The sequence below is a fragment of the Rhipicephalus microplus genome, chromosome 10 (assembly GCF_043290135.1).
Source record: "Rhipicephalus microplus isolate Deutch F79 chromosome 10, USDA_Rmic, whole genome shotgun sequence".
Lineage (NCBI taxonomy): Eukaryota > Metazoa > Arthropoda > Arachnida > Ixodida > Ixodidae > Rhipicephalus > Rhipicephalus microplus.
The window spans coordinates 60,995,349-61,018,368 of NC_134709.1; the positions used below are offsets into that span (position 1 = coordinate 60,995,349).

General features: G+C 46.5%; 1 protein-coding gene across 1 annotated transcript in view; it reads right to left on the minus strand.

Annotated features, from left to right (window-relative positions):
* The window catches only part of LOC119181651 (ubiquitin-protein ligase E3C), an 83,419-nt gene that overhangs the window by 57,320 nt on the left and 3,079 nt on the right, over nucleotides 1-23,020 (minus strand). The window contains exons 3-6 of the mRNA XM_075875748.1: nucleotides 12,290-12,364; nucleotides 7,944-8,057; nucleotides 7,092-7,198; nucleotides 500-749 (exon numbers count right to left, since the gene is read on the minus strand). Coding sequence (XP_075731863.1) covers nucleotides 500-749; nucleotides 7,092-7,198; nucleotides 7,944-8,057; nucleotides 12,290-12,364 — 546 coding nt within the window. The remainder of the gene's footprint in view (nucleotides 1-499; nucleotides 750-7,091; nucleotides 7,199-7,943; nucleotides 8,058-12,289; nucleotides 12,365-23,020) is intronic.

A 23,020-nucleotide genomic window follows, 5' to 3' on the forward strand; every position in this document is an offset into this window, starting at 1 on the left:
GCTGGCTGGTAAAGTGCAACTAATCATCATCAGCCTGACTACGCTCACTGCAGGACAAAGGCCTCTCCCATGTTCCGCCGGTCAACTCGGCCCTGTGTTAGCTGCTGCCACTTTACACCCGCAAACTTCCTAATCTAATGTACCCCCCCTAATTTTCTGTCTCCCCCTCACCTGCTTGCCTTCTCTGGGAACCAGCAGTTAGTATGCAGCATTGCCATAATGTGACTCAACCACTAGATGAGCCATGTGATCGACTAAGGTTGCACGGGGGGCTTGTTGGTTATTCATGTTGTTCGAGGTATAGCGCATCCAGGACGGGACAGAGAAGAAGACAAAGAACACATACACGGCCCTTACTTTTAACAATAAAGTAAGCGCTGTGTATGTGTTCTGTATCTTCTTCTCTGTCCCGTCCTGGATGCGCTATACCTCTAACAACGAGAGCCATGTGAGCCCAGCTTTCCTACCAATAAGATTCCTAGCCTTCTCACAAACTCACCTGAGGCATGCCTTCTTCCTTTGGGCCTGGATCTGGTATCCGTGGTTCCAGGAGTTTGCACAGGTGCTCAAACAGGTTGCACCGGCGTGCCAGATGGAACCACAGAAGCTGCAACCATGAACGCAGCTGGGCAGCTCGCTCCTCCTCCGACAGGCAGCCCCGGAAGGAGCGGTGGTATGCCTCGATTGAGCCCAGTACCTCCAGGAGACGCAGCGCAGTTGCCGTTGGAAAGCCTGGCCTCTGCAGGGAGCTGCAGAGGCAAATGAGGATTGTATGCTGTAGCTGAATGCTTTGGCTGGGTGAACAACAATTATCTTATTGATGAGCTGTCTTCTCACATGATACACTAAAAGTCTGCAATATTGTTACACGACATCGGCAACGAAAGAGCATCATAGACGACGAAGACGATGAAAGTGACCATGCTTGTGTTGTTCTGGCTGTTGGGCCTCCATCTTAGCTAGCTGCCTCTGACTCTCCCTGCATATTTTGTAAATATTTTTATTTCATTCATTCTCTCACTCCCGTGACATTTGGTGGTGGTGCGGGGTACAACACGATATAACAGAGCTCCGCAGTGGCCGACGCTTGGATTTTTCCACCATGGCAAACCAGGGACCCACTCTTGCCGAGGCGACTACAACAACAACTGTTGTCCTTTCGCAGCTAAAAGATCCTGGCACGTTCTGTGGCACGGATGATGTCGACATCGAAGAATGGTTGCCGTTGTACGAACCTACAAGTAAGAATTACCGCTGGGATGAAACTCTTATGTTAGCCAATATCCTGTTCTACTTGAAAGGAACAGGAAAAGTGTGGTTCGAGAACCATGAAGATAAAATTGGAAGCTGGGATGCGTGCAAAGAAAAGATGCGCGCTCTTTTCGGCAAGTCTGTAGGTAGAAAGGCAGCGGCCAAGAAGGAGTTGGCATCTCGTGCGCAAACGTCATCAGAGACCTACGTGACTTACATACAGGACGTGCTTTCCCTTTGCCGAAAAGCAGACAACAATATGGAAGAAACTGAAAAAGTAGCCCACATACTAAAAGGCATTGCAGATGATGCATTCAACCTTCTCATATTCATATTCAAGGACTGCAACACGGTCGATGCCATCATCAAGGAGTGCCAGCGTTTTGAGGCCGCAAAAAGTCGACATATCGCCCATAATTTCACTCGACTACCAAACACAGCAGCAACCCAGTCGTGCGTTAACTGCAGAGCACGTGACCAAGATCATCAGACGTGAACTTGAAGCTCTGTCTCCTGTGTCCACGTGCTCCCACGCCTGTGACTCTAGCCTTCAGATGGTGCCACTGGTACATGCCATGGTGAGACAAGAGCTTTCCAATGCTGGACTGGCCTCCGAGTGCACTACAGCTCCCTTTCAGCCGATCGACAGTCGCCGACCCCCTGTTTCGTATGCCCAAAGCCAAAATCTTCCGGCGCGCCCTCGCAATCCAGCCGAGTGGAGGACTGCTGACGATCGCCCCATTTGTTTCAACTGCCACCGTATCGGCCACATGGCCCGCCATTGTAACACTCGGTGGTATTGGCTTCAGGCATCCTATGGATACACCCATCGGCCAGAGAGGGATTATGGACGCTTTCAAACTTACCGGGAGTCACCTCAGGCCACCAGTGAAGACGTTCCTTCTATGCTGCCATATCATCGTCACTCTCCACCTCCGCATGCTCACCAGTCCCGCTCACCGCTCTCCCGTCGCCCGTCATCTCGCTTGCCCCAATTTTGCCGACCAACGTCGCCGACTGACTACCTGCCGCGGGGAAACTAGATGATGCAGCTCCCGGAGATCATGCTGCATCGACCACTTGCCCGCCAAATCCTCTGACCATGCTACCGACTCGACGCAACCTTATTGACGTTGAAGTAGATGACACACCCGTCGTTGCACTTGTGGACACAGGGGCTCACATATCAGTGATGAATTCAGAACTTCGTTGCTGCCTAAGGAAAGTTTTAATGCCACCCACAGTGCCACTCATCCAGGTCGCCGACGGCGGCACGTTTCCCATGCTTGGAATGTGCTCCGCGCGTACAAGTGCGGCTAATCGCTCCACGACAGTGCTATTTGCTGTGCTCGAGAAATGTTCCCATGAACTTATCCTTGGCATGGACTTTTTATCCGCCCACTCTGCCCTTATTGATTGTGGAACCGGCATGCTTCAACTTGATTTACCGTGTTACCATGACGACCCAACACCAGCTCAACCCCATCTGTGTTCTGCAGATCACGTTCGCCTAGTACCTCAAGCAGTTACTTACGTGAACCTGAGATCTGTCCCTCCTGTTCCCGATGATGACTACATGTTGACACCTATTGCTGACGTTCTGCTGGCCAAAAATGTTGCCGTGCCTGACACCCTTTTGACAGTCATGGGAAATACAGCATCTTTTCCGATCCTAAACTTCAGCTGGTGCGCTCAAGTTATCTCAGATGGTATGACTTTGGCAAAAGTTTCTTCTATAGATGCTGCCATTTCAGCATTCGTTGCCGAATCTTCTTCGTCCTCTGCTCCATTCTCATCTTCGAAGAGCGCAGCGGATGCCACCATCGACAAGATGATCGCTCCGGACCTCCTTCCAGCACAGACAGCTGACATCCGGCACCTGCTGAAATCCTACCGTGACATCTTTGATTTTGATGACCGTCCTTTGGGTCAGACATCCTTTGTAACTCATAGGATTAACACTGGAGACGCCAGCCCCCATCGGACGACGTCCTTATCGCGTGTCTAATGCTGAGCGACAAGTTATCCAGCACGAAATTGAAGAAATGCTCACAAAAGACGTCATCGAACCTTGCTGCAGTCCATGGGCATCGCCGATCGTGCTAGTCAAGAAGAAGGATGGCAGCTGGCGCTTCTGCGTAGACTACTGTCACTTAAACAAAGTAACACGTAAGGACGTGTATCTACTGCCACGAATTGATGATGCTCTCTACTGCCTACATGGGTCTGCCTACTTTTCATCTATCGACTTGCGATCAGGATACCGGCAGATTTCTGTCGATCATCGAGACCGTAAGAAAACCGCATTCATCACACCGGATGAACTTTTCCAGTTCAAGGTTATGCCATTCGGATTGTGTAATACGCCTGCTACATTTGAAAGGATGATGGACTCTCTCCTGCGTGGATACAAATGGACCACGTGCCTGTGCTATCTCGATGACGTCATCGCATTTTCACCTACATTCGAAAGCCACCTTAGCCGCCTAACAGCTGTTCTTGAGGTTTTCCGGACAGCAGCACTTCAGCTCAACTCTTGATTGATTGATTGATTTGTGGGGTTTAACGTCCCAAAACCACCATATGATTATGAGAGACGCCGTAGTGGAGGGCTCCGGTAATTTTTTCAGCTCAACTCTTCCAAATGTCGCTTTGGCCTTCGGGAAATCACTGTGCTGGGACACCTTGTCAGTGCTCAAGGCGTGCAACCTGATCCTGACAAAATTCGAGTTGTCAAAGATTTTCCCATACCACGTTCCGCAAAAGTTGTACGGAGTTTTATCGAGCTTTGTTCTTACTTTCGACGTTTTGTGAAGAATTTTGCTGACATTGCCCGACCACTTACAGAGCTATTGAAGAAGGACATGCCTTTTTATTGGGGTACTGACCAAGCAGCTGCCTTTAGCACCATTACAACATTACTTACTTCCCCACCCATCTTGGCCCATTTTGACCCGTCAGCCCATACTGAAGTTCGTACTGATGCCAGCGGACATGAAATTGGTGCTGTTATCACCCAGCGGCAACGAGGACAGGATCGCGTCATTGCTTATGCCAGTCCCCTCCTTCCTCCTTCGGAGAGCAAGTTTCCCATTACAGAGCGTGAATGCCTCGCACTAGTCTGGGCAGTTGGAAAATTTCGTCCATACTTGTTTGGCCGCACCTTTTCGGTAATTACAGTTCACCATGCCTTGGGCTGGCTGTCGTCCCTTAAAGATCCAACTGGACGACTTGGCCGTTGGGCCTTGAAACTACAAGAATACAGCTTCGACGTGGCATACAAATCTGGCCTAATGCACCAGGATGCCGACTGTCTATCCCGTCACCCCGTGGACCCACCTGACCTTTCAGCACATGATTCTGACCCTTGTGTCTTCGCCATGTCGGCTTTCACCGACATACGCAAGGAACAGCTCAGCGGTGTCTACTTGCGGTCTATCATGCAGAGTCTATGTTTGCCGCATGTAGACCCGTCACTACACTTGTTCGTTCTACGCGATGGCATTCTTTACGGACGCAACACCAGCGCCGAGAGACCAGAGCTACTACTCGTAGTACCTGCGACACTCCGTTCTGCTGTACTTGAACAACTTCACGACGCCCCAACCACGGGATATCTCGGGGTCACGCGCACGTACGATCGCGTGCGGTGTAGATTCTTCTGGCCAAGCCTTTACCATTCTGTGAGTTGATACGTTGCTGCATGTGAGTCCTGCCAGCGCTCCAAACATTCCACCTTGCCACCAGCTGGTCCGCTCCAACCAATAGACATACTGATATGCCCGGGGAGGGGTTGAGGCTGCCACCCAGGATCCGGCGAAGGACAACTCTTGTGACGCGTCTCACGAACAAGTAGAAGATGCGTTTAATTTACATATTTGCAAGAGAAGTACATTGCAACGAGAGCGTACTGACGCGCCTTTCCATCACAAGGGCCCAGAGCGCACTCGAGACGAGCGGGCCAGCGAAGTCCAGAGAGAGAGCCCAGCGCACTCCCGACATGCTCCTTTTATAGCCGTCCGTGCACGCACTAGACGCCGACTGCGTACAGCAGACCTGCCGATGCACGTTTCTCGCAGCGCGCCAAGAAATTTCCCGCGTTCCACAGGAATGCGGACAGCGTATGGCAGGTACGCCGATGAGCGCCCCTTGCATGCCGGTTCCTTGTATTGCCAGTTATGACAATACCCACCGTTCCCTTTTACTGCATCGGTCTTGATCTCATTGGACCATTTCCTACTTCTCTCACTGGAAACAAGTGGATAGCTGTAGCCACTGATTACGCCACAAGATACGCTATCACACGAGCGCTACCGACAAGCTGTGCCACTGACATCACAGACTTCTTGCTTCATGATGTAATTCTTCAACATGGCGCTCCTCGACAGCTGCTGACTGATCGTGGTCGCTCATTTTTTTCAAAAGTAGTAAGTGACATCCTTCGCTCGTGTTCGACGCGTCACAAGCTCACTATGGCCTATAACCCATAAGCAAATGGTCTTACCGAGCGCCTAAATCGAACCTTGACAACAATGCTCTCCATGTACATTTTCAAAGATCACCTTGATTGGGATAGTACTTTGCCTTATGTGACATTTGCGTACAATTCGTCATGCCACGACACCGCTGGCTTCTCCGCTTCTATTTATTGTTCGGCCGCCATCCAGCGTTACCCTTCGAGACTCTTCTCCCATCAACTACGCAAACGGTTACAGAGTACGCCCGGGATGCTACTGCTCGGGCTCAAGTGGCCCGCCGAATCGCACAGGAATGTCTTCTTGGCTCGCAGCTCTTTCAGAAGGCCCGCTACGATAGCCATCACAGAGTAGTTTCCTACTCTCCAGGTTCATTAGTCCTCCTCTAGACACCATGCCGCCACGTTGGCCTCTCTTCGAAGCTCCTGTCTCACTACTCGGGGCCTTACAAGGTTTTACACCGGCTTACCAAAGTCACATACGAGATTGCTTCGTTAAACAGTCAGTCGTCGTCGTCCGCACCCGCTACGGACGACGTCCACGTGACCCGCCTCAAACCCTACATATCCGCATATGATCCTACGCTCCTTCAGGAGCCGAGACGGCGCTGCCAGCGGCGGGGGGTTATATGTTACACGACACCGGCAACGAAAGAGCATCATAGACGACAAAGACGATGAAAGCGACCGTGCTCGTGTTGTTGTTGCTGTTGGGCCTCCATCTTGGCTGCAGCTGCCTCTGACTATCCCTGCATACTTTGTAAATATATTTATTTCATTCATTCTCTCACCTCCGTGACAATATCGACAAGCAGTCTCGCCGTAACGCTAATGGCTATCAGTACAGCACCAATGTTAAGACGGCTGGTGTTACATGTATTGGGGAAGGGAACAGACAGAGAGGGAAGTGTCACACGATTCGGCAAGCCGAGCTGCTCTTACGCTGCCCCTCCCGCTCTCCGTTGCACAGCGGATGTTGCCTCTCATGTAGGATTAGGCAACTGCAGCACTCACAAAAACGCAATCATAGCGAGTCGCCAAATAGTAGCCCTTGCTGTCCTTGGACATTACGTTTCATTACAAGGCTCCAAGATGGTCACATAATAATGGTTGTATGCCACAGAGCTGCATCAATTCGAACGATGCAACCGCTGCGACAACCAATCCAGCCGAGAACCAAGAAGTGTCTGCACTTCCCATCCTCCCCACACACATATAGAGATTAATCCAAATGAGCAAGCAGTATGAGACTTGCGTGCAAGGGTCTATACGCGGGGTCGAGGAGTATGTGGGCAGTTGAAATCATCAATGCTAACGGCAACATAAACCGCCACTACTGCAAAGGTAAAGTGGCAAGAATACTCACACGACATTAAGAGCAAGGAGGCGGCGAATTCGCAGACGCCACACGGGATCATCCGCCTGGCCGGCGACTTCGTCTTTACGGAGCAACACTTGATGACTCAACCAGGCCTAGACAGGTGGAACCAACATATAAATCCAAAGTGCTAGATTCAAACACAAAATGTGATTAGGAGGCACTATAAGTTACTAGAAACTAGCCCGTAGCCGGAGGGAACACTTCTTCCTCTAAACCTCATTGCGAGTCTTGTCCCGGCAAAACGCCATCTGAGAGGCACCGTCCCTCGGAGGTGCTGCGAAATCCTCGCAGCAACACTCGCAAACCAAAACAGAGGTGACTGCACCTCAGTACCAAAAGATGACAATCAAGTGTATGGTGTACCGAATCCACTTTTGGAAGACTTCTATAATCTACATATGGAGCATTGCTTCTAAAAGTGACAAATAAAAAACTTCAGCACACTTGAAGTTACGGCTTCAATGATATTGTGAACAAACATTACGAACTCATAAGGAATACTTATTGTAACGTGTTTGGGCAGTAACTAGAGCATGTAATGATGCCCTGTGCAGAGCAGTGGAGGCCTCATACTGCATTTTGTAAAACTTCTGACAGGATGCACGGACATTCACCATTTTGTTCACGTAACAATTCCCACACTGTCTTGCCAGAATACCCGAGCATCCTTATTTGTGCGGCTGGATGTTCTCATTTGTGTTTCCTGATAGCAGTTCTGGCTTTCTGCTACTAAAAGTTTCAGCCAACAAAAACATGCAGTACTTCACACATAAAAGGAGCTGAATAACCTTGGCCACAACATTAGGTTAGGCAACACATATCAGCATGGTCACTCACCAAACGCTCTGTATCAACCTGGACATCATAAAAGAGCGGGATGGAGGACAGAAGCGGGCCCAGGTCACTTGAAACTCTTGAGGTTGTGTCGAATTTTTGGCGAAGTTCACGAGCCTAGAAAGAAAAGAAAAGGGGTACTGCAAGATCCCCCAACATCGTTTTCCTATTTTCAAGTAGAAAGTCGATTCCATTTAAGACTGTTCTCGAAACACTCCTGCCTTCACGAATTCAGTGCCAGCTTCATAAAACTGCACGGTTACTTTTTGGCTTAAAGCAATCGGGTGGACAAGCATCCATTCACAACGCTTTCAACAATCACAGTTTCGATACATGGCAGCCTGACCTGTGGAATTCCTATAAGACCTTAGCTACACAGAGTTTCGATGGGTGTGAGAAATGTCTTACACAAGGGTGAGATGGATGAACGAGAATTGGGAGCAGCTTTTGAAGCAGCGAAACTTCGATTATGGGAGCAGAACAACACTGATTTGTAGCAGTCAGTAGCATTTAATGTGTAAAAGAAACGTGCACCAATTTGGGGGGACAAGTAAATAATTTAGTCAGCTTAGGACACACGTTACACTTAAACAGCCTTCATAGAAAATTCTATAAACAGGTTACCCCAACTATGAAGTGCACTAGGTTTTTACACACTACACGATGTATCTAACCTGAGTAACAAACGGCATGCGAAATAAAGAAAATTCTGCAAACTAAGTTAAACTCATAAACATTCGAAGAAAAGAGTGCGAAGGCATCACAATTCTTAAAACAAGTGTGACTGCACAAAAATTGTAGTTACACAGCGATAGGCTTTATCTCAAGATGAGTGACATGATTTGGCAGATTACTGCTTTGGCTTTTGCAGGGCTGCTTATTTAGCTACTTAAGCTCTCCTACAGGTCAGCATTATTTTTTGTCACGAGAACATCACAATAAGTGCCTTTATCCATCTGCTTGACCGCATGTTTGCCGTGGTGTTGAGTGCGCTCCACCATTTTTGAGACCGAATTTGCAATTTCGACACCAAAAAATCTACTGTACTCTGAGGAACAGACCTGTGGAAGCTTGACGTCAAGCGACCCCCTCAAGCGATTCAAATGCCACGCCAAAGTGCGCCCCGCAGCACTTTCTGTCGTAAGCAGTATGTGCACATAAAAATTCATTTTTCTCAAATTGCGTTTTCTGTAAATTTATCAACCTCAGTGTACCTATTCTGAAAAGGTATTGAACCGACTTCGATGAAACTTTGTGTGTGGGAGCTACAAGCTAGAAACAATCTGAACTAAAATAATTGCCGATTTCACAAAAAAAAGGAATCTGTGAAAAGATTACGCAATACACATCTTTTGTGTCATTGCGCGTCAAGTATTCTTATTTCTTCATATATAAAAACTTCATAAAAAATGTAATATTTTTATAGTTCAGATGTAACCTATGAGCCTCAACAAAAACTCGGCTGAATATGGTTACATTCCTCTCGGTAGCTGCAAAGAAAAGGTACATTGAATAAGTGGACCCCCTCTGAAATTTGGGAGTGGGCCATAGAAAGGATAAGCAACCGAGGCATAAAAAAAAGGATGTCATTTGATACCCAGTGGCACTTTTGATGAGCACATAATATTTTATGCGAATATTTGCAGCGGCTTCTGAGATATCATGCTAAAACTGACATATACCATTTACCTTACCATATCCCCGTAAGAGTGTGGCATAAAGGTGAATTGGTTCCAAATCGGCATGTTACACCGCAAATGTCGTCGAAAGACGATAGTCTTGCGTCTGGAGAGAGTGAAAAAAACGTTTATTTGATGTTCTGTGCAAGAAAATCGGTGAATGGTATTCTGGAGGCGCCGCGTTAGAGTGCCTCGAGCGTGTAGCGAAGGCGAATGAGCGCATTGAGGCACGTTAGACACAAGCGCCATCTGGCAGTTATCTTTGAAAACAAAGGCGTGCAGCCCGTAGAGAAAGATGCGCGCCAGTCTCGGAGGTGATAAGGTGTAGAACGCAGAACGACGGGCAGGTGCCATCACCGTGACGTCGTAGCAAAGCGTTGGAAACACCTTTTTGAGCATCGCGTTGCACTGTCAGCGCAGCGCAATAAACGCTACATTCCTTAGAGTTACTTGCGTGTGCCCCTTCTCGTATAAAGGCAGACATACAAAACATTGAAGCGATGTTGTGGTGCCTCAGATATGCGCAATAATTGCTTTTTAATTGACAATCGCACAGCTATGAGCGCAAAACCTTGAGCAATATTGGTGGGTGCTGCGGACGGGGTTGGCCGTTTGGTGCCATTTGACGTATCGTTAGGGCAGACAGACAGACAGACCAGAATTTTTCCGTCGAAGGTCCCCAAGAAAGACTATCGTCTTTAATAAACCTTGCCACAATATCCTGTCCAGTGCACGCATGGTACTGCAAGTGTAGTGCAGTAGTAAGCGTGCTGCACGCTTTCATCAGGGGATGACTCGAATGCTCTTCGCATCCGTCCAATAAACGAAACGGCTAAACCACCATAGTAACATATTGCATGCAAGAACCTAATTGTCACGGCCTTGATGCAACCGAGTACACACCTCACCCCTGCATGGTACGGGGCGTAACGGCATGAACACTCCCACAGCAAAAGTGCACGTAGGTGAGTACACGTGGCCACGTTGACACGAAAACCGCAGCAACTAGAGGAACAATCTACGCACAACAAAGATCCTCAGAGTCAATATCGCGACGCATGCAACTCGACAGTTTTCACTAAGCGGTAGTAGTGCTAGACTGCACAGACTAGCGAGTAGAAGTAGCACGGGGAACAACAGATTCAAGAGGGTCAGGCATATTCAGAACAACCCAGAGGAGACTGAAGCGGCACCATGGGAGCTTACACTACATAGGTGCATAGAAACACACTTTCTCTGTTCTGCGATCGAATGTCTCCTTTCCTAGTAATCTCTGGTGCCATCTCCCCGAAGGGAACCCCAATGGGATGTGAAGCAGTAGCGGTGTGCATGGCGTTGACCCCATTGAAATGGGCGTTGACACAAGTGCTGGAAGAACGATTTGAAGCGACACTTCGTGTAGCATTTACTCAAGTAAACGTTTGTAACGCAAGACATAGGAGGTGGGTTCGGTTTCATGTAAGTTTCATCACAGATAAACGAGCCAAATGAATAGACAGATTTAGTCAGGCATCCGCAGCCGCTGTACGGATGCAGCCTGCTAGCCATTTGCAGTGTCAGGCTGCGTCTGTACGGCTGCTGCGGATGCGCAGCTAAATCTGTCTAATGTTTCCACTCTACGTGTGGTTGAGTGTTGTGGGTGAGAGAAAGAGTGAAGCGAGAGGGAAGTGTGTTGCCAGCTGGTGGAGGAGCCAGCAGCTGCTGTGGGTGGAGGAGAGAGTGAAGCCAATGCGCAGCTGCGACTTGACCTACTTGGCATCGTTCTGGAAACTGCGGCAAGAGGAGAGCCGTGCGGCGTGTTGGCATAGAGACATGGACGGACAGCGTTACACAGGCCAATCAAAGAGCTGCTTCGCATATAGTATGAAAATGCATAAAATATGCATAATATGCGTGGCTGTCTTACCCCTGTTTACCTGGAGCAGCATGTCACACCAACACATGATAATACGCGACACACAGTGTTTGGCACAGTCAACGCAGCTAAACTGTTATCGATGCGCAATTTGCCTAGGTTGCTGTACAACTGTGAGATCTTTCCACTCCTGATGAGGTTGCAGCATGGCCAGACTAGTCAATACATGTTAGAGTTTTAGTGCCGAGGGTCCCAAGCAGCTTGCATGTGCACGCACTGACATTCCTTTGTACTTCTAGCCGCATGCAAAAAGAATACAAAGGTACAGCCAAGCTTACTTACACTCAAGCTCTCTATTGTTACCTGCGATAATTGCATTATTGCTGTGATGCAAAAAAACTAGCATTGTTAAATACATATAGGCACAATCCTGTATTATACAAACTATAGAACTTTGATGAAAACCAGCAGATAATGAAGCCAAGGAAGGTTTGAATTTCCTTCATTATCTGCTGATTTTCATTGAGATTGTGCAAAACAAATAAAGTGCGCCCTCAAAGCTTCCTTCCTTCAATCAGAAAGTGCAGAAGTCATTTATTTGCGGCATTAGTTCTTTACCATCACCGAAAGCTGCCTCTTACTGATTCTCCCCGACTAGACTACAGAACGTGAAAGCCAACAACACAAGCATTAGAGCATCGAAGCTGGTGCGAAAGCATCAGACAGGCAACATGCGCATCATATTCCACTGAAAGTTAGTTTCATTTTTAAAATTTAAACATGCGTGCCAAAAGAGATGATAATCTCCACGGTACCAGGCGACGGCGACTCAGGAAACCCCTGCCATAGGCCTTGATCTTTAGTGCAGCCTCTTCCTGACGTCGGCTCTCCTGCAAAAAAGTGAATGCAGCATTTCATACCTCACTCTAATAGAGATAGTAATGCCGTCATTCCACAGACACACTAACCTCAGTTAACCAAAAAGAACTAAAGTTACCGACAACTGGAATTGGCACGATTTACACTAGAAAAGTTGCCCTTGGTTTGGAAGTGTTCTAGGCTGCAAAACAGGTCACGTGTGACGTGACACTCAGTTTCGTGGTTAATAATTATAAACATTTACCAGCTTTTCATACACATACTGACAAATAAATTCATTTTCTTTCAAATAAATACTTCCTGCTCACAGCAACTTTCCACAAGTGTATTCTGGCTTGTGTTACGAAAATATTTGGCACAAGAAAGTGCTAGTCTCGCAACTATAGGCGAAGTTACCTCGTGGTCAATGTGAAAGCCAAGGCAATCTGTAGCTGGCTATGTTTATTATTGCAGTGATCTGTGTGTAGTTTGTTTTGCCGGACTGTTTCACAAGTCAGCGTATCTGTTATCGAAAAAAGCAAATTGACACCCTTCTGGGAAGAGGTATCGGTCTCTGTTTAAACCCCGTTGCCTTCAGCCACCAACACGAGTGCCGCCAGCTTGTTAGTTAGCTTAGTTAACTGAGGTGGTCAACCTCAGTTTGGAGCAATCATGGTTAGTGGGATAACTGTGGCTAGGCTTTCTGTGTAACTGGAAGTACCGTTTAAGAAACTTACGCTCATCGTAACTAAGGTTGGAGTGCCTGTGTGACTACAGTAAAAAATTATGCTGTTGTTACAAAATATACTGTTGTAAGACAGAAGGTCAGTGCAGCAAAATGGAAGCTTGAAGACACGTAAAACTCATTAATAACGGGTGTTGTTGGAGCTGACATGCCGACAAGCAGTCTAATCTCGTCAGGGAAGCAGTTGTAGCCTTGAAGAAGACAAGTGCACTTTCGAAACGTTGGCTCCAGTCAATGTTTGGACAACTTTTGACACCAAAGTTTGCTCACTGCATATGCATAAAGCATTCGTAATAGAATCTATCGGGTCAAACATACTTTACACATGACTTGACATATCTCGAGTTATTCCCTAGTCACACTATGGTGAAATTTACGTCAGAAGCACAACTTTTAACACGACAGGCTCCATGTCGAATTCAAGTCTTTGGACTTGACACGCAGTGGCTAAAGTTGCTTTGGCCCGGTCGGTGTGTTGTAAAAAAACAGCTAAAAAGTCAAGCTAATGACACCATTAACATATGTCGGCAAATCTTATGGAGCTCACTCAGACTCACTCAATAAATATATCTAGCGCAACGGGCTCACGCACACTCCAACTCGCCAGAATATTCCTGAGCCGGACAGACCCGGACTCATACACAGAATAAGTTTCTTCAACCGGACTCACTCAGACTCAAACTCAACAAACCATTACTCACGCACACTCACGGCTCATTTTGAGTCCGAGTGAATCGACTCATGAGTCTGTTTGCCTACAATCAGCTTTTTCGATGTAGGTGTCAAGGATTTATAACACCAACATCTCAAATAATGTGTGCTGTGAGTAATAGGGCCTTTTCACATAATACTTTCGTATACGAGTTATGACTACTTGTAAATTAGTAAGGTCATTTTGCTTGAAAGATGAGACACCATAAGATATTGTCGCAGTGCAACGCGAACAAAAGATGACAGGAGCTTACGGCAGCGAAAAGAGCGTATTCAGGATCAGTTGTACAGCAAGATGCCTGCTTCGTTGTCGTCCCGAAAAACCACCTGACCCACTAGCTGGAATCTACAAAACATTCCTATCATCATTCTTTTTCATACAAACACGTGTCACTTGCCCCTCCTTATAAGAGCATCGCCCCGATGCTGATTCAGACCCACAGTACTTTTTTTTAACGTGCAGTCAGTCACTCGCATACGGCTTCATACGCACTACATGAACAAGTTCAGGCTGGTGCTGGCGACGCCTCGGGCATTGGGGACTGTCGGAGACGACCTCGTAGGTGACGTCACTTAGCTGGCGCGATACTCAGTATGGCCAGAAATATCGCCTTAGCAGCTTCTCGGACAGTCCACGTTTTCGTACAGGTGTCCAAACTCACACTCTGTCACCGATTTTGTACGTTACAGTTCTATGGCGAGCATTGTAGTGGCCTGCGTCGTAGTCTTGTCGCTGGTGGATCCGTAAGCGGGCGAGCTGCCTAGCTTATTCCGCGCATTCAGTGAACACGTCAGCGCCTGTATCGGTAGCGTCCCATTCATGTGGCAACATCGCATCCAGCATAGTCCATACCTCCTGTCCGTGAACCAAGCTGAATGGAGTCATGCGAGTCGTCTCTTGTTTAGCCGTATTGTATGCGAACGTGATATAGGGTAAAATTTCGTCCCAATTTGTATGTTGGACATCTACGTACATCGACAGCATGTCTTCAATCGTCTTGTTGAGGCGCTCCGTTAGTCCATTCGTTTGCGGGTGGTACACAGTGGTCTTACAGTGAGTCGTTCCACTAAGCATCAGGACGTGGTCTAAAAGAGCTGCCGTAAATGCTGTTCCGCGGTCTGTGATCACGATAGTCGGAGCATTGTGGCGTAGCACAATATTTTCTACGAAAAATCTCGCCACTTCCACTGCGGTGCTCGTTTGGACAGCTTTTGTTTCGGCATACCTGGTTAGGTAGTCTGTTGCGACTATAACCCAGCAATTCCCTGCAGTAGAAGTAGGAAGGGGTCCCAAAATATCCATTCCTATCTGTTCAAACGGTGTACGTGGAACCTGAACTGGTTGCAGGTGACCGGCGGGTCTCTTTGGAGGTGACTTGCGTCGCTGGCAATCAAGGCAAGTGTGAATGTGGTGCTTGACGACTGTTGTGAGTCGTGGCCAGTAGTATCCCAGCTGTACTCTTGCCAATGTGCGAGTGTAGCCTAAATGGCCAGACGTCGGCTCATTGTGACATGCTTGGAGTACTTCAGTTCGAAGGGGTGCAGGAATAACGAGCAAATAGGGAGCTCCGATGGATGAAAAGTTTCTTTTGTAGAGGTCGCTATTGCGTAAGCAAAACGACGATAATGTCCATACAAAGACTTTAGGTGCCCTCGAAGAACGTCCGTCCACGTAATTAATCAAATCAAGCAATTCAGTGTCACTTCGTTGTTGCAGGGCAATCGTGGACGCGTCGAGAACACCAAGGAAGGCCATATTGTCGTCGTCAGAAAGGGAAGCTGACTGTACTGGTGATCAAGACAGGAAGTCGGCGTCCGTATGGCGCTTCCCAGACTTGTGTATGACCGTCATATCAAACTCTTGTAACTTCAGACTCCACCGTGCTAATCGGCCGGTTGGATCTCTTAAATAGTCAACCAACAGAGTGAATGATGGTCACTTATAACTTTGAAAGGGCAGCCATACAAATACGGGCGAAATTTCATAACTGCCCAGACCACGGCGAGGCATTCTTTCTCAGTTGTTGAATAATTGGCCTCAGCGCGTGTTAGCGTCCTGCTCGCGTAGGCAATCACTCGTTCAGTGTCTTCTTGCCACTGCACAAGCACAGCTCTGAGGCCTACATTGCTTGCGTCAGTGTGAAGCATTGTTGGCGCTTGCTCGTCGAAGTGAGCAAGCACTGGAGATGTTTGAAGATGTTGGCGGAGGTCATTAAACGCTGCTTGCTGTTTGTGGTTCCACTCAAAGGTGGCGTCGTCTCTAGTGAGGCGAGTTAACAGCGACGCAATCCGTGCGAAGTTGGGGATGAACTGGCAATAGTAGGCGGGTGGGGAGCTTCGAAAGGCGGCGGCGTACGTCATGGGATGTTGTTCGGGGGCAGGATCAGCTGTCGAGAATGCTTGGCGGATTTCATCACGGACGACTTGAGCGACAGATGCCATGGGTGTATCCACTACCGGAGTCCGCAGCCTTTGCAGTTCTTCACGAACAATCTCTCTAATCATGTCACGTAAGGAGCTATGACTGTCAAACGTCACAGCGACGGCCTGAATTTGGGGGCTGCTGCACAAGTGGTCATATTGTCGGCAGCGTTGGTGAAGGGCCCGCTCGATAGCCGACGCTTCTTCGATGAAGTTCTCTACAGTGCTTGGCGGGTTGCGCAGAAGTCCGGCGAACAGCTGCTCTTTCACGCCACACATAAGGTAGCGCAACTTCCTATCTTCGGTCATCTGCGGGTCAGCCCTCCGAAATAAACGTGTCATGTCTTCGGCGAACATGGCGACCGTTTCATTGGGTTTTTAGACCCTTAGCTCTAGTAGTTGGTGGGCGCGGTCACGTCTGTCGACATTGGCAAAAGTTTCAACCATCTTCTGGTGAAAGTCGGTCCATGTGAACAGGTTGCCTTCTCTATTCTTGTACCAAGTACGAGCGCTGTCATTGAGATAGAAGTAGGCCCGGCCGACCTTTTCCTGAGCAGACCACTGGTTGACCTTCGCAACACGGTCATAGTGGTCTAACCAGTCTTCTACATCTTCGTGTGCGCCACCATCAAAGCGTTTAGGCTCCAGCGATTGAAAAAACGTTACCTGGGATGGAGCGGGAGGACTGGTGCCGAGAAGTACACCCTGGGGGCTGCTGTTAGCCATTTCTAGATGTCTGGTAGAGGTTTTCTGCGAGGGCTTGCAGTCTGGAGGAATACCTCGTAGCCGACGACTGAATCGACGGACAGGGATTGCAGTAGGCACGTCCGGGCTGGATGAGCGGCTCCCACTAGGAGTGTGAAGCATCGGGCAGCGTCGCGGCCCAGCACCTCTACCAGTGTCACAGTGCAACGCGAACAAAAGATGAGAGCAGCTTACGGCAGCGAAAAGAGCGTATTCAGGATCAGCTGTACAGCAAGATGCCTGCTTCGTTGTCGTCCCGAAAAACCACCTGACCCACTAGCTGGAATCTCCAAAACATTCCTATCATCATTCTTTTTCATATAAACATGTGTCAATATATTTATCAAGAACTTCAGTGGAAGTGGGAGGTCAAAGGCACCCCCTTACGTAATTTCTGCCTGTGATATATAAAATATTTAAAGGTTGTATGACAACACTGCTTTGAAATATTTGAGTAGACGTGAGTATAAACATGAGCAACGTAACATTAATAATAAAGCTGAATATAAGTAGATATGACCATAGGTCAGCAAAAAATGTGGAACTGACTCAGACTCATTCAAGAAATATATCTCGAGCTTTGAACCCACTTGGACTCGCCACGACCGAAATTTTGCTGAGTCATATTCACTTGGACTCGCACTCACGATAATTTTCTTCAACCAGACCACTCGGACTCAAACTTGCCAAAATATTAGCATACCTGCCAATCTAGTTGCATGTAAACTCAGGAGACCACAACGAGGGGGGGTTGCTTTTTTTGTACATAGGAAATTTTTGAGACCGAGACATTTGCAACCCGCTTTGTTGTTTTCGTTTACTGCGAGTGCGAAAGCGCGACGTTTCAGAGCCTCCCCCATTGTTTTTTCTATGTCTGCTGCCGTTTCCCTAACGATGCCAGTTCTTTTCGTACATTTTCTCTAACGAGCATGTGCAGCAAAGCAATAGAGCACATAGTCTACCGCGTTATAATGATACATCTAGAAAGTAACAGTTCTTTTACCAAATCTCAGCATGGTTTTCGGTCTGGTATTTCATGTTCAACACAGTTCATCGAATTCAGCCATGATCTTTTTTGCTCATTTGACCTTGGGGTGCAGACAGACTGCATATACCTGGACTTTCAGAAAGCGTTTGATTCTGTATTCCATGTTCGGCTTCTACATAGCCTTTCATCCCTCAGTATTACTCCTGCATTGCAAGCGTTTGATTCTGTATTCCATGTTCGGCTTCTACATAGCCTTTCATCCCTCAGTATTACTCCTGCATTGCTTGATTGGATCAGGTGTTATCTACAAGGCCGAATGCAACGTGTCGTAATTAATGGTTCTCAATCTGAATATGCTGCTGTTACTTCAAGAGTTCCATAGGGACCTTTGCTGTATTGGGACCTTTGTAGTTCCTTGTGTACATTAACAATATTGCTCAGAATGTGTGATGCAAAGTACGTCTGTATGCAGATGATTGTGTGATTTACCACTGTATTAGATCTATCTCTGACCATCCCTACTTGCAACGCGATTTAGACAGTACTGCGTGCTGGTGTGATAAGTCGTATATGGGTCTGAACCCTAGGAAGTGCCAGTATGTCTCCTTCCCTTATAAATGCGACCCATACCTGTTTCATTGTACATTAGACACCATCCGGCTAACGCGAGTAACTGAGTATAAATACCTAGGTGTTTACTTTTTATCAAACCTTACCTGGACTAAGCACGTTTGTCACAGCAAGGTCCTGCAGAATGTTAAACTTTGTTAAACAGAGCTTGCGGTTGGCTCTTCCCAAAATCAGAGAACTACTCTACTCTTCGAATGTCCGACCTATCTTAGAGTACGCCTCTGTGGCATGGGACCCACAAACACAAGCTTTGTCTAATATGCTTGAGATCATTCAAAACCATGCAGCTCATTTTATGACTAGCAACTGCCACTTCAGTGTCAGTGTCCCTGTGCTTAAAGACAGGTCAAGGTGGGATTTGTTGGTATTACGTAGGAAACACTTGAGATTAGAAATTCTATTCAAGGTACTTCATGGATCGATCAAAATAGATAAAGAACCTCACCTTTCACCTTTCCATTTTTCCTCTAACAGAACTGACCACCCCCTAAAATTAGATGAAATGTTTTGCAGAACGAACATTTATCAAAACTCCTTTTTTCCGCTCACAATCTCCCAGTGGAATTGGCTACCACAGGAGGTTGCAGACTGCGCACTGAAACATCTTTCAGGGACATATTGCTACTGTCATAGCTGCATTTTTCATGATCTGTTTTTGTGACCATCTTGTTTTTAAATAGTTCTTTTTGTGTAAGGATATTTTACGATGTGTATTTTCCTCTTGCAATAATGCCCTCGGGCACTGCAGGTATTTTTAATAAAACATAAATAAATAAATCTGTACCCGTACCACATAGCGTCCTCATACTTTGGGAACATTCTCTGAAACAATGGTCTTGCATCACAAACGTTGAGCAGCGTTCCACAATAAATCCTGTGAATAGGCACTTTGCACACATCGCATTGTCGTTGCAGCTTTTTTGGAAGAAACTTCCAGTGTTGTACTGCCCCTTACTGCCCCTCCAAAGCACAAACGTAGTTCCGATGCTTCTGTGAAGCGATGTGCCCTTTTATGAGCACATCGCTTCACAACAAACATAACTGACACCTAAGCAGGTGTCATAGGCCTAGCGTACAGAGTGCAGAAACCAAGACAGACAGACACACAAGTTGTACTTTTTACCTCTTCTTCTTTTCGTACAATGCATTTTGCACCAGCATGCTTCCACCCAGATGTGCGGTACATACTTAGTGGTACTCAACGGTATGGTTACAATGAACTAGACAGGCAGTGGTGAGTGTTCTACGGCAGCACTACCACTGTCACAGAAGGAAAGGCTTGATGTACGCGCATGATAAAAAAACTGCCTCTGACTGAAAAAAACTGCCTCTAAAAAAACTGCCACTTTTTGAAAGATTCAAGATAGCATTCCTACAATTGGGAGGTTAGGTCAAAATTTGGGAGACTTGTCAGGTATGTGTTAGTCAGCCGGGCTCACTCAGACTAACATTAACTCGATCCGAGCCCGAATGAGTACCAGTGAGTCGACTGAGTTCACCGACCTGTGCACTTTAGTATGCTTATGTTCACATTTTACCAGCCTAGAATGCAAACTGCATTTAAAACGACAGACTTAAAAAATGACATTATCGACATCAACAGGTCAAATTCCATTAAACATAGACATGTGGCAGCTTCCCCGAAAAAATATAATTCTGGTATTTAACGTCTAACGCAAGTCATGTCCTTTCTTGTACCCATGTGGCATGGGTATTAGTGAAATTACCACCATATTTCCAGATCATCAGACAGACAAACAGAGAGCTAAAAAGCACAAAAATCACAAACTAAAATTTCTCAGTCAGTGCTTTTTAAGACAATTAAAAATTCCTTGCATACAATGACAGGTAATCCAAAGCAAACGACAATATACGTACAATATCTGACCATGATTCGCAAAAGTTTTACATGTGAACTTCAGTGATTGTTTCAGAAAATAAATACCACTTGTATCTTATAAACAAGCTTAAGTGAGACACGCCTTGGCACGAATTTTATTACCATACTCAAGGTGTGAAGAAATTATTTAGGTGGGGAAATTCAAATACGGCCAAAACGACCGTATGAGGTAATAGATTTTGTGAAACAAGGAGAGCTTAGGAATTTAACAGTGGCATACTAACGAGTACATGTATAGCCCAAAGAGCAAGTACGTGCCAAGTGTATTTATTTATAGCAGCCGTAAAAGTCTGGCCATGAAGCCACTAGTTAGCACTGCAGGTTCATTGAACGCAACAGAAAAAAAAGAAGGTTTGTAAGGCACCATCACAGTTCTCGTAACAATGTCTTCACATTGATTGAATGATTGATTTGTAGGGTTTAACGTCCCAAAACCACCATATGATTATGAGAGACGCCGTAGTGGAGGGCTCCGGAAATTTCGACCACCCGGGGTTCTTTAACGTGCACCCAAATCTGAGTACACGGGCCTACAACATTTCCGCCTCCATCGGAAACGCAGCCAATGTTTTCACATTGTCGAAACCAAGTATGTTATGTTTCATTTAACAGTGACCAACCAGTTCCTTTTTGCCTGCCATGCATTACTTTCATGGCATTCTTCAGGTCCTGGTTCTAACAAACCCCAGATCTTGAGATTGGGTATTTTTAAGCGGGGACACGGGTCTTCGAAGGCCGAAAGTCGCAAAAAAAATCGACTTTTTGAAGCTGACATTTTCGAAATCTGCACCTATTTTCGCACTTATCTGAGAAGTTTCTAGCTTCTCGCGTCATTATTTCTGGCGCATAATCAATTTATAACATCCCTGTGAGATGAATGTGAGCGCAAATTGACGCTAAAATCGCGCTTTTCCCGCGCCAAACTGTTGCCATTACACACGAGCTATCGTGTTCATCTTTTCTTGGTCTCGTTGGGAAGGGTCGTTCTTCATCTTCAATTTCCCGCCACCACTAGCTCACCTTGCTCATTGGTTTTTTAGCAAAAACGCGTCATCGAGAAGCACTAGCGCGCGATTCAATTGGCTGCTTGGGGCACGTGACCAAATTTAGGCATCCGATTGGCCAAGGCGCACTTTCGGCGTCTGCTTCACCATCGTGACGTGCACGGACATGCACCATTTTGTCATGGGGCTACTGACTGCTTGCAGCAGTAAAGAAGTTCCGTGCTACAGTAATTTGTGAAGCGGGTGTGGCGGTGGTTCGTTCGCTGTGAACTTCAGAAAGATTCCCGCTATGGCTCAGGACAATGAGGATAACAAACTCGACGCGGTCAACGGCGGTCGCCGAGTCACCGGTGTAGGCCTAACTCACGTACGAGCCCGTTGGTTGCCGCCAACGAGAACGGCTGTGTTTTGCAGCCTCATCAGTTAGAGGACGGCAGGTAAAAAACAGAAGTGAAGCTACCAGAGATATCAATCTTTGTAGTGACGGAACGGAAGTGCAGTCTTATCGCTAAACCCGCCGATGTTGTGGTTCCCCCCGCCTGACGAAAGGACCTTGAACTGCGCGACGGGTCGTCAGAGTGGAGTAATCCGTTCCCAGTGAACATGCTCGCGGCCCTCGCAATAGAGGCTACTGGCAACAGATAGACTCCATTACATACCCGGTGCATATTAACTGACTAAAAGCATGTGTGCCATGATATTTTTCCCACGGAACGGCGAAATTAAGTTTTAACAGCATTATTCTCGAAGCACAGATTTTGCCACATTCTTCTGCTTGTTCGGTAAAAGTGGACCTAGGACAGCTAGAGCTGTAATTGTTTTTGCACAATGTAGCTAAATGTGCACAAAAGAACAATGCTGGGAGCCTATTTTTAATGGGCAGCTTCATCTTTTTTTTTTTCAGTTTAATATAAAAATTTCTGTATTTGGTTACATGCAATGAACTTTACTGTGCTGTAATTCGAGAAGTACCCGTTCAATTTTCGATCAGCTTGCAGCATTGCACTACTTAGGCTTTCTAGCATTCATTTATATGTCAATGGCTATGTAATTATAAGTGCATACATTTTTACAGTTAAAAATGTTAGAATTCTTTGTTTTCTTCATTTTCTCAAAATGGCAATTTTGTACACCCTGCATGAAAATTACTGCAATATATCTGAAACTATTACAGATAGCAGAATATTTTATTTTGCAGCACGAAGCTATATGTTAGGAGCACACAACATAGGAAGCAGATTTTGATTTCTCTTGATGCAAGTTTTTCAAACTAATCTTTTGTGTGACCACACAATGGCCACATTCAGGGCTGCGAAATTTAGTGTACTGTAAAGTGAGAAATAATGACCCATTTAAAAAAGTGCTCCTTATGTTGCATGTCTTATGCTTTCTACTGTCAATCCCTATGTTATTTATAAATTTTTGACAGGTGGTTATTTTTCTATTATGGTAAGAACAATAGAAATTGTTATCTTGATTATTTAATTAACTAATGAAGCTACAGAAAAAATAACATTTTTACAATCCGAAGAACAAACTAAGTAA